This window comes from Schistocerca nitens, chromosome 1 (genome assembly GCF_023898315.1).
Source record: "Schistocerca nitens isolate TAMUIC-IGC-003100 chromosome 1, iqSchNite1.1, whole genome shotgun sequence".
In the NCBI taxonomy this organism is placed as follows: domain Eukaryota; kingdom Metazoa; phylum Arthropoda; class Insecta; order Orthoptera; family Acrididae; genus Schistocerca; species Schistocerca nitens.
In genome coordinates, this window is record NC_064614.1 from 791,921,832 (window position 1) to 791,934,898 (window position 13,067).

At 43.4% G+C, this 13,067-nt stretch overlaps 1 protein-coding gene across 1 annotated transcript in view; it reads left to right on the plus strand.

Moving 5' to 3' along the window:
• The first annotated feature begins 723 nt into the window (after nt 1–723).
• Nucleotides 724–13,067, plus strand: part of LOC126203852 (uncharacterized) — a 33,425-nt gene continuing 21,081 nt past the window's right edge. Inside the window, exon 1 of the mRNA XM_049938264.1 lies at nt 724–790. Coding sequence (XP_049794221.1) covers nt 724–790 — 67 coding nt within the window. The remainder of the gene's footprint in view (nt 791–13,067) is intronic.

Consider the following 13,067-nt stretch of genomic DNA (forward strand, 5'->3'; position numbering starts at 1 on the left):
CCGTGCGGTTCTAGACGCTATAGTCTGGAACCGAGCGACCGCTACGGTCGCAGGTTCGAATCCTGCCTCGGGCATGGATGTGCGTGATGTTCTTAGGTTAGTTAGGTTTAAGTAGTTCTAAGTTCTAGGGGACTGATGACCTCAGTAGTTAAGTCCCATAGTGCTCAGAGCCATTTGAACCATTTTTTGAGACTCTGGTTTCAGGTGTAGTTGGTGTTTGGCCCAGAGCTCGACGGAAGAAGCCTCAGAGGCCTTTGTGTCTCCCACACTATCCAGGCCACATAGAGATACTAAAGGAAGTATTTGCGGTCACGTGACCTGCAGAGACAAACAGGTCTGCAGGACCAGAAACCTCTGGCGGCACTCGCTCCACTCCCTGCTAGCCTAGGCAGCGTGCATGATTGAAGTTCTGTTGTCTGCTGATGTAGCCCCTTTGAGGTTAGGCCACTGGTACACCATTGCTGTGAGAAGGATTATTACTCTATACGGTGAACAGTCTGTACACAGCAGATTGGAAAGACTTAAGGACCCAAAATTAGCGTTCTCGCTTCCCACGCCCGGGTTCCCGGGTTCGATTCCCGGCGGGGTCAGGGATTTTCTCTGCCTCGTGATGGCTGGGTGTTGTGTGCTGTCCTTAGGTTAGTTAGGTTTAAGTAGTTCTAAGTTCTAGGGGACTTATGACCACAGCAGTTGAGTCCCATAGTGCTCAGAGCCATTTGACTCATGACCCCAAAATTAGAGTTAGAATTTTTGGAAGCTTTGGAAGACATGTGGACAAATAAGACAGAAGGTGTGGCATATAAATGTGTGAACTATAGTAAAATCACCTTAACAGCTCATGTATCTGGTATCTTCACTTAAGAGAGGAACATGTGCTGCACACGCATTCGAGCTATCCCAATATAAGCACATTGGACAAAAAAATTGTCACGAAGGAGACATCTTGCTTATTTCCTGTAACACCAACACTAGCCTTCGTAATAGCCTCATTTCAAAGAGGTAGAGAATCCAAAAGTCTCTTTAGAGTATGCCATAAACAGCTAATTAATTCATTGATGATTAGAACCTAAAGAACACGCAAAGTGCAGGGATGCTGATCGCTGCCAGATAATTTCTGTGGAGTTAAGATTCGGTGAATTAGTGAACAGTCGAGGTGTAATAGTGTGATTGAGTGTTCGTCAAGTCAGGAACTAATAGCAGGAGCCCGGTCAACACGGCTGTTGTCATTTTGGAAGATGGGAGTGCGCACAAAGGATCCAAGTCACAGTAGAAAAGTAGCCACAAACTATGTAGAACTGCCTCCGGTCTGAACTATGCCCTCCATAGACGTCCTTTACGTCTGGGAAGCGAAAGGAAGAGTATGTGCAGTTAAATACATTAAGCAACAACTTTAAAACCGTTTTCCAACAGCTGTTCAGTTATTTGGCTTGTTACAAATGCGTTCCTTTATGCAGTATGTGATATGCGAGACTATATTCAGGGTGTTCGGAAATTCCCGTTAAAGACTTCTAGGGTTTGTAGAGGGGAGGGACTACACAATTTTTCGAATAAGTACAATTGTATGGTAACTTACTGTTTCAGGCCCACGACGGTTTCATTTCAGATGTGTAACTCGTCCACGTTTGCTGAAAAAAGAAAAATCTCAGAGTTGCTTGTTCTGGTATTAAATAGCGTAGACAGGGTCAAGTGCACTGCTTCTTGCGGGGTCGTACGCAAAGTTTAATTTACGAAACTCCTGTAGAGATAGAGGAAGACCTGCTGGCACGAGTTCTGACCGCTGCACTAGAAACTGAAGAGACAACAGGTGGGATGGAGAATGTGTATCAGAATATGCTTCTTAGGTGCTACAGTGTCTGTAACAACGTTGGTGGTCGCCACATCGAGCCGCTGTTGTAATTCATCAGCACTGTTCTGTGCGTAAAATGTGCTGGGTTATTCTTTGTTCTGGAATAACGTAAGCACATAATGTTTAAGTGTTAATACTTACAAATGGCTTAAGTGATAAATGGATGTTTCGTTAGGTTTCCTTCAGTATTGTTACCTAATAACTGTACTGTGTCGTGCCTAATTCAGTTTCTCTAGCAGAAGGGGATGAGTTAAACATTTGACTTGTGTGTGTGTGTGTGTGTGTGTGTGTGTGTGTGTGAATTCCTAAGGGACCAAACTGCTGAGGTCATCGATCCGTAGACTTACACACTACTTAAAGTAACAAACTAACTTATGCCAAGAACAGCACACACACCCATGCCTAATGGAGGACTCTAACTTCCATCGGGAGGGGCTGCGCAATCCATTATACAGGTATGGCGCCTCTAACCGCGCCGCCACTCCGCGCGGCTAAACATTTGAAGTAAACTGTTGTAAAGCGGAAATAGTACGTTTCCGGACATGGGTTCCTATCCAGATATTATGTACTTACTTCCCTGTACAAGTCCTAGAAGTGCGTAACGGGAATTTCCGCTCCCTGCATGTAGGCTTCAGACGTGTGTGTGATTTTGGGGGGGGGGGGTCAGTTTGGAGGGGGCATGTGACGGGGGGGGGGGGGAATAGGAGACATGTCTCTACTGTTTCCACATAGTAATAAACTGTTCTTAAATATGACACACACTTCACCGTCGCAACTTCGTTTCAAAATGGCCATAGGTCGAACCGGCCAGTAAAATAATACAATAAAGGTTACAATATTTTTCATCTGTATAAAGAATGTTACAGTCTACAATAGAAATTTAAAACTGTTTTAACATGCGGGTGTTATGACGTCTTCCGTAAACCCGAAGAAGACAATGGAAGGTCGGTGAAAAAGCCATACCTTATAGGAAAATATTCCAAATGCATGTACAAATGGCCTGTCTAGCTTTTTGATAATTTGCAATGGATATAGGCTAGGCCCACTAAATGTATTGCTCAGAATTTTTGCCACAAGGAACGAGATCATGTAGAGCGAAGAGTCAGTACTTTTTTCATCTATGCTTCGTAAACCAAGTGAAGGTGTTCGGAGGAGCGTACTTTGTGCATCACTTTCGCTTTGTCCCCCTCCGCTCCTTTACTTTTCCGCTCGCGAGTGTTTCGTGGGAAGAACGATTGCTGCTAAGCCTCTGTGTGGGCACGAAGCTCTCTCATTTCATCCTGAAGGTCTTTTCGGGAGATATTTGCAGGAGGAAGCAATATATTGGTTTACTCTTAAGGAGCGTGCGGGAAAATAAACAACATCGCAGCATTTGCCACTTGTAACGGCTGAGCGTCTCCCTGGCGCTTTCGCACTTAAACGAACCTATAACGAAAGTTGCAGCTCTTTTTCGGATATTCTTTATTTCTTCCACCAATCCTGTGTTCGTAATGATAGTACTTGCAGTAACCACAATTACTCCCTATACGGGAAACGTCTTGTAACTGAATAGTTCTACAATAATATGCCGACAGGCGACAGTTCAGCTGCCAGTGCGGGGCTTCAGCTCTGTTTACCCAAGACCACAGGCAGCCATTGGCTCACTGCATCCAGATTTAAAGCCTCCCACATGAAAGAAGTCTAATGAGCAGGTGAGGCTAAGGAGGAGAGTCTGAGGCGGATGGGAGTGTTTGCGGATTCTGATCGCCCCCATCCCTCCCCGAAAAAAAAAATTCTGTAAAGCGTTTGTGAAACTTCCTGGCAGATTAAAACTGTGCGCAGAGTAGAGACTCGAACACGGGACCTTTGTCTCCCGCGGGCAAGTGCTAGACCATTTCTTTTGTTGTTGATCCCATTTTGTTCGTTTTTGTTCATTAAATTTGTTCGGGCGCGAAAGGCAAAGGTTCAGAGCTCGAGTCTCGGTCTGGCTCACAGTTTTAATCTGCCATTAAGTTTCATATGGGAACTTCATTCTCTAAAGCGTTTGTATTTTTACATATAAAAATTATAAATTTCCAAATTTCTCGGCTACCTTTGGGAGAATGCAGTGGAATAGAAACTTCGAGTCTGATAAACCTTAAGCCATTCTAGAAATTACAGGCTACATTTAACGCAGAATACTTTTCAGTTGCTTGAGTGAGGGTCTGTGCGCGTTGATGGGTTTATGGCTTGCTCAATCAGAGAATGACTGTACCTTCTATAACCGTACCTGCTGCGAACGACGAGAGTCCACCGGTGTAACCTGCAGACTATAGGTAGTTGTGTAATAAAGGAAGACACCTCAGGGCAGTGAGGCAGCAGCAAAGAACAACACATCATCACAGGTCTTTGCAAACGGTCGTTACACATGTCACGCAGCGTCGCAGAAGACAGTAAGAATTTGTACCGGTACAGCCGCTTTTAATTTAAAAATCTTGAGTAAAATGTTAACGGTGGCTTCTGTTATTAGTGATAAAGTAAGCGTGAACGTTTAGTTTCGAAGTCGTTTGATGGGAGTAGACTCAAGCTGTGATACTTTAACGACTATGTAGAGGCGGAATTCAAAGGGTACACGAGAAAGGGGAGAAAATATTGCTTCAGAAACTGAAATCTAAGATAATGGGCGAGGCAAGAGCCAGAGTAACAGTATGAGATAAAATCAGCTTTCGGGAAAAAGTATGCGCTATATAGGAAGATAATTATGGTGATAAGAGCACGATAGTTTCTTGTGCTTGCCATATTTTCCAGAACAGACCGGGTTGTGCAGAATGTGTTTCCGCTTCAGGAAATCGGATCGATAAACTGTTAAAAAAATTAGGAAAGCTGATACCAAGCGACAGGTGCACCTTAGGAAGAGCATTCATCCAGGGGATAGGAAATGATCCTATTCAAACAATCCTATGATGCCGAGGAGGCAGCATAGCTTATGCGCTGCTGTGAAACTTGCACCATAAGAGGAGAGCTTATAACTCTTTGTGCGTGAAATAGGCATTTCGCCAGAAATCCGGTGTAGGCGATGTGGTCTAAGCACATCACGAATCTAAAATTACAATTGTTCTCTTTCTACAGCGTTTTGAAACTGGAACTTGAGTTATGGACAACCAGCATATCACACGAAAAATATATTACCTTTGTCATTTGTTATCTGACTGCTGGCCGCGGTGGTCTAGCGGTTCTAGGCGCTCAGTCCGGAGCCGCGCGACTGCTACGGTCGCAGGTTCGAACCCTGCCTCGGGCATGGATGTGTGTGATGTCCTTAGGTTAGTTAGGTTAAAGTAGTTCTAAGTTCTAGGGGACTGATGACCATAGATCTTAAGTCCCATAGTGCTCAGAGCCATTTGAACCATTTTTTGTTATCTGACTGCCGGCCGCAGTGGCAGTTTCATGTTTGGTCTCAGGAATATAGTAATGTATCCATGTTTCATCCACAGTGACGAAACGACGCTTAAAGTCCTGCAGATTCTTCCTGAACAGCTGCAAACAATTCTTGCAACACTTCACACGATTCCGTTTTTGGTCAAGCATGAGCAATCACGGAACCCATCTTGCGGATAGCTTTCTCATGTCCAAATGTTTATGCAAAATATCATGTACCCGTTCATTCGAGATGCCCACAGCACTAGCAATCTCACGCACCTTAACTCTTCTGTCATCCATCACCATATCATGGATTTTATCAATGATTTCTGGAGTCGTAACCTCCACAGGGCGTCCAGAACGTTCAGCATCACTTGTGCCCATAGAGGCAATCCGAAAATTTTGAAACCACATATAAACTGATGCTAGCCGCGGTGGCCGAGCAGTTCTAGGCACTTCCGTCCAGAACCACGCGACTGCTGGGTTCGCAGGTTCGAATCCTGCCTTGGGCATGGATCTGTGTAATGTCCTTAGGTTAGTTAGGTTTAAGTAGTTCTAAGTTCTAGGGGACTGATGACCTCCGATATTAAGTCCCATAGTGCTCAGAGCCATTTGAACCATTTTTTTGCTATCCGACTTCAAATCTAAAATTAAAACATTCTCGAAAGTTTTGGAATTCCCTGGACTGATATCTTGCCAGTTTCTATGTCTATAACAGGCAAAATTCGTCGAGAATTGAGGAATTGTCTATACAGGGTGGCCAGAAACAGTCACAAACGCTTGTAATTGTGTTCCAGGGTAGGGTGTGCTGAGAGATAATTGTTAACAAAAATATTCGAGACGTTGAGTCGTCTCCGAGTTTATTAGCACTGAAGTTAGCCAATCAGGCCTTTGCAAGCGAAAATTCAAGCGGCACGCCAAGACGAGTCCTTCGTTTTGTTTCCTCAAACCGAGAAAAAAATCTGACATAGGTTGGTAGTAAGGATCGAACCTACGCCAAGGGCTGAGCAGTCGCTTATGCTATCATCTACGTTATGAGAACAACTCAGACTCTTACTCATTTCATAATGATGGACCCCTGACTTTGAGCTACTCGAAAAAAAAAAAAAAGTGCACCGTGCCCATTTGCCTATATTTCTGCGGCCCCCCATATTCTGCTTCTATCGCCCAATTACCTATTTCATCTTTGATTAGTGGCGTACCAACCACTTTTTTAGTCGGGAGGAGGAGCAAAGTGATTGTTGGGTGGACAAGCAAACGAGGTCACTGATTTTTGATCTGCAGAAAATTTTGCAAAAGCCTTGAACAAAATTTCACCTATTCCCAAGACTGCAAGACAGCAAATGGAAACGAACTCTAATTGCAAAGGACATTCGACGGTACTTACAACAACTCCAGTGAAACAATCCTCGAAGAGCCCGACTCAAATAAAAAAGAGAAAGCTGTAGTAAAAAAGACACAAAGGGAAAAAAGTGAATGAGACGAAAATAAAACAAAAAAACAAGGCAGCCTAAAGAAGAAAAACGCTGCAGACGCATAATCAGTTTTCAGTCTACATAATCTGCTAATGATGATCCTAACTAAGATTTGTAAGATAATAATGAAGATGACAACATCTTCAATATTTGTTTATGGAGGATCTGGACAAAACGAACTGTTGTACAGATCCATATATTGTGGCAAATGGGCGCATGCAGAATGTAAGGGTTTCCATAGTGCAGAAAATTATATTTGGGTTTTTGGCAAATGTCTTAATCAAGCCTAAACTATTAAATGTGTTATTATTCAAGTTTTACATTGACAAGTGTTATTAAGCCTTCTTATTGTCTCATAAAAATTATTGGTAAATGTAAATGACAACGGTTATAATACAGGATGACTACAATTAAACTTTCAAAACGCTGAGGAAATAACACCTTCGGTCAGAATGTCGCCAATTGCAACGGACTATTATCGGAGAAGGGGGAAAACGAATGGCAGAAAAAAATAGTCTGAAAATTGATCAATAGATGGCGCTGTATGTGTCAGATATAGTAAATGAAAACACCTGTCATGCGCACGACCCATTGAAGTTGGTCTAAACATGCCGGGTACACGGCTTTTCCTCCTTCCGCATCTGCGACATTCACCATGACTGTCTCAATGCAGGATCGCGCTCTGCTTGTAAAGCTGTGTTACAAGAATGACCACTGTGCACGGGTCGGTCTGCAGAAGTTCCGGCTACTGAAGGGTTTGAAAAAAGGCGTTAGTCCGATGACCGCCGTGGGTTTGGAGAAAATGATTCGGAAATTCGAGAAAATGGGTTCTTTTGGTGTGCAACCTGGTAGAGGGAGGAAACAAATTGATCCGACGTCAGTTGAAGCAGTGGCCGCAGCAATGTAGGAGGAGACGAGTGGTGGTGTGTAAACGTGTAGTGCATGGAGATTGTCCGATCAGTGGACATACCCGTGAGTAAGGTGACTAAAATCCTACGAAACGTCCTTCTTTGCTATCCATTCAAAATTACCCATGCGCACGAGTTGCTTCCTGTTGACCTGCTCGCAAGAGAGACCTTTGCTTTAGAATTTCTTGTTTGCATGAAAATAGACAATGATTGGCTGTGGAAGATTTTGTGGACAGACAAGGCCCACTTCCATCTGACAGGATACGTCAATACACAATATTGTCGAATATGGGCAACGGAAAGTCCACACGTAAATCAACCAGCGGCGTATCATCCTGAAAACGTCACTGGGGGGGTGCGGGTTTGCGGCATCATTTATCGTAGGGCCACATTTTTTTCGATGACTGGCGCTTCCGTTCCTGTTACCTGTACTGACACTGGTATGCGCTGTAAGTGTCTTTTGCGCAACCACGTCATTCCAGCTCTCCAACAGCGTGGACGTGTGGATTGATAATTTTTATACAATATGGCGCACCTCCGTACATTGTAAATCCAGCTAAAAAGCTGCTGAAGCGCCATTTCGGAAATGCCATTTCCCGCCATTTCCCTACAGCCTCGCCGTCAAGATTACCTGATCTTTAATCCGTGTGACTTCTGGCGGTGGGGCTATCTGAAAGATGTTGTGTTCAGTTTTCCGATTGCAAACTTAGCTGCATTGAAGGCAAGTATTGCCCAACACATTCTGAACGTGACCCCAGAACACTTCAATCAGTTGCGGAACATGCTGTTTCTCGATTTGAACTTGTTGCAGAAAACGGTGGACAACATACTGAACATGTTTTGAGCCAGTCGCACGGAAGTTAATAATCCGATTTCATTGTGATCGTGATTTTTATGCGGTTTTTGGCCCCAGGACAATTACAAACCGATGTGATTGATGGTTTTTATGCCGTCTTTGGCCTCAGGGCAATTAAAAATCTATGTGATTCGTGCTTTTTATGCTGGTTTTGGCCTCAAGACATCCGATGTGATATGACCTTGCCGTGGTGGATGGGCTTACATAACTGACAGTAGCACACCTATAGTCCCATGCACACTGAGTAGTACAGTTTGTTTAACGTCAAACGTACGCCTTAGGCGTTGTTGTATGATTCATTTGTCATTTGTTGCCATACGTTTTCCGCCTTCTCTGATAATATTCCGTTACTAATTCTCTCTAACTATATGAATGCGTGGTGCTTTTTCTTTTCAGACATCCGCAGCAGTGATACATGCGAGGTGCGACAATAAAGTAATGAGACTGGTGTGAAAAAAAATGTTGCTTACCGTTTTAGTCAAGTTTAGAGTTGTCTCCTTCAAAGTAGTTCCCTTCTGATTGCACACACTTTTTCCAGCGCTTCTGCCATTGATGGTAACATTTCTGGAACTCATCTTCTGTAATATCCCCCAAGACCCTCGTTACAGCTTTTTGGACAACTTGTGTGTTTGAAAATGGTGTCCCTTGACCGCCGTTTTGACTCTTGGAAATAGAAAAAATTCGCACGGTGCGATATCTGGTCAATAAGGTGGCTGTGGTAGTACTGAAATTTGTTTTGAGGTTAAAAATTGCTGTACTGACAGAGCAGTATGGGATGGCACACTATCGTGATGCAGAATCCAATTATCAGCAATGTTGGCACGGACACAAAGAACTCTTTTACGAAGTCTTTCTAAAGTTTCTTTGTAGCAATATCGGTTAACTGTTAGTCCAGGAGACACCCACTCTTTATGAACAATTCCCTTGGAATCAAAGAAGCACACAAGCATGCATTTCACTTTTGGCTTTGACATGCGAGCTGTTTTTGGTCTGGGCGATCCCTTTGAGCACCATTGCGAACTTTGGCGTTTTATCTCTGGATCGCACTGAAAAAAACAACTTTCATCACCAGTGATAGCACAGCTCAACAATCCTGGATTGATTTCCGTTTGCTCTAACAGATCGGCTGCCACAGTTTTCCGTGTTTCTCGCTGTTGTGGTGTGAGATTGTTGGGGTCCATTTTTGCACAAATCTTTCTCATACCAAGACCTTCAGTTTTTATTAGACGAACCATTTCTCGATTGTCGTTAAGTTCTTCTGCAATCATTTTCACGGATATTCTTCGATCAGATCTTATGAGTTCACGCACCCTGGCCAAGTTGACATCCATCCATGAGGTTGATGGTCGTTCACTGCGGTCTTCATCTTCAACATTCGTTCTGCCTTACTAAACATTTTACACCAACGAAAAACTTGAGCTGTTGACATAACCTCCTCTCCAAAAGCCTTCTGAAGCTTACCATAAGTTGTCGTCGTGTTTTCACCCAATTTAACGTAAAAGAAATGGCATACCGTTGCACAATATTATTCTATTTCTGTGACGAGAGACACAAACTTATTACAGCACAGCTCACGACTGAGCAGTTGCATCGATGTGCCACTTGGGCTAGAAGCAGCTTATAGACCAAGGTGAAAGATATTGTGCCTACACAAGCCTGCAGGGTTGCCACATCTTACAAAGAAAAATCAGCTCATTACTTTATTGTCGCATTTCACATTATGTAAGCTGAAGGTGGACAGGGAGAAAGGAAAGGAAGGTAAAGGAACTGAGGATATCAGCTGCATCAGAACTTCATGGGGAATCAGCTACTACGAGTGAAAATGTGAGCTGGACCAGGACTCGAACACGAGATCTCCTACTTAGCAGGCAGTTGTGTTAGTCACTATGCCACAGGGACACAGCATTTATCGCACATGCACAGAATATCTTGGCACGCCTCCTGGTCGACTCACTCCCACGTAGCACCACCCATCCACAGTACCCCTCCATGTCCTTCATGCTCTGACATGTCCAAAAAGAACAGACACCACGCATTCATATAACTGATTCGCCTTAGGGGGGGGGGGGGGGGGGCGGCAATGAATCCACAACTTTGAGTGCGGATGCACGACATCTTTCTATCTCCAGTGAGAATCTAAGAATTAGCGAGAATGGAGGACATGACTGGGGACTGCGGATGGGTGGCACCAGGTGGGAGTGAGAGTCGAGTCCGGGCTTTTGTGGCAAACACTGTGGAGTCCGGGCATTTGTGACAAACACTGTGCACGTACTGCCCAATGGTTAATGCAACTGCCTAGTAAGATGGAGATCCTGGGTTCGAATCGCAGTCCGCCACACATTTTCATCTGTTGCCACTGATTCCGCATGAAGTTCTGATCCAGCTGATATTATTAGTTCCTTTCGTTAACTTGCCTTTCTCCCTCCCTGCCCCCCCCCCCCTCCTTCCACCTTCTATGTACATAATACTCTTTAAGAACGTACGTTATTTCCTGATTTTGAGATGTATGGCGTCATTAGCCCAGAAACATGGCGTTATTACCCCAGTACCCAGGGTAAAGACGCCACTGTGTACACTTTAACGATATATTTTTTCCAACCTCAAAAAGATATACGGCTGAAAAAATTATAATAAACAAGTACTAGTTGTGGGAGCATAGTATTATTGTGTAAGAAAAAGAGACACATTTAATGAGGTGAAAATTTAATTTCCCTTAAGGTGGTATCATTACCCCGTTCTCCCCCACGTGATAAAAGTGTTGTGAAATACAGGAGCTACACAGGACCGACGTTGGCACGGGGAGTTGACTCTTGTCGTAAATGAACATGACAAATTGAGCATTAATAGACGGAAAACCCATTACTTATCGAATACAGTATTGGCGATAAATCAGGGAACAATTATAAAATATATGGGAGTTTCCATCTGAGGCGACCTGAGGTATGACGACCACATAAAACAAATTGCAGCAAAAACGGATGTCTGGCTTGTATTCACTGGAATAATTCTTTGAAAATTTAAGTAATCCATGAAAGAAGTGGTTTGTAAATCATTCATTCCATATATTCTTGAGTATTTCTCGTTGTCTAGGACCCGTATCCAGTAGGTACATCTGCATCTACATCTACGTGATTACTCTGCTATTCACAATAAAGTGCCTGGCAGAGGGTTCAATGAACCACCTTCAAGTTGTCTCTCTGCCGTTCCACTCTCGTACGGCACGCGGGAAAAACGAGCACTTAAATTTTTCTGTGCGAGCCCTGATTTCTCTTATTTTATTGTGATGATAATTTCTCACTATATAGGTGGGTGCCAACAGAATGTTTTCGCAATCGGAGGAGAAAACTGGTGATTGAAAGAACGAGAAGATCCCGTCGCAACGAAAAACGTCTTTGGTTTAATGATTGCCACTCCAATTCACGTATCATGTCTGTGACACTATCTCCCCTATTTCGCGACAATACAAAACGAGCTGCCCCTGTTTGTACTTTTTCGATGTCGTCCGTCAGTCCCACACAATATTATCTATGTGATCGTTCCAGTTTAGGTTATTTGTAAATGTAATCCCTAAGTATTTAGTTGAATTTACAGCCTTCAGATTTATGTGACTTATCGCGTAATCGCAGTTTAGCTGATTTCTTTTAGTACTCATGTGAACAACTTCACACTTTTCCTTATTAAGGCTCAACTGCCACTTTTCGCACCATACAGATATCTTATCTAAATCATTTTGCAAGTCGTTTTGATGTTCTGATGACTTTAGAAGACGGTAAATGACAGCATCATCTGCAAACAATCTAAGACGGCTACTCAGATTGTCTCCTATGTCTTTAATATAGATCAGTAACAATAGAGGACCTATAACACGTCCTTGGGGAACGCCGGATAATATTTCTGTTTTACTCGATGACTTTCCGTCTATGACTACGAACTGTGACCTTTCTGACAGGAAATCACGAATCCAGTTGCACAACTGAGGCGCTACTCCATAGGCACGCAGTTTGGTTAGAAGACGTTTGTGAGAAACGGTGTCGAAAGCCTTCTGGAAACCTAAAAATATGGAATCAATTTGACATCCCCTGTCGATAGCACTTATTACTTCATGAGTATAAAGAGTACAAGGGCGGCCAGTCCATCATCCGTTTATTTAATACGAGCAAATGTTCCTCAAACTCTGGTCGCAGACGCTACAAATAAAATATTTTATACGAGGGCGGCACTGAAAATGCTTAGAAAATCGAACACGGGTCTTTTTTTTAAAAAAATATAAGGAGCAATCGAATGAAAACCGAACACCCGCCACAACAGGATCACGCAATGATTCCATTCAAAAGTAGTCACTATACGCATTAAGACAGTTAACCCACAAGGAGACGAGACAATCAGTTACTGTTTTGTACGAGGGCTGTTCGGAAGGTAGGGTCCCATCGGTCACGAAATGGAAACAACTGTGAAAATTAAAAATGTTTTACTTACATTATTTAGCTACAACTTCTTCTATATTGTCGCTGCACAGACTTCGACATTTGTCGTAGTGTTGTACCAACTGTACAATACTCTCGTCGTAGAAGGCAACGGCTTCTGCCTTCCCCCAATTCTTTACACTG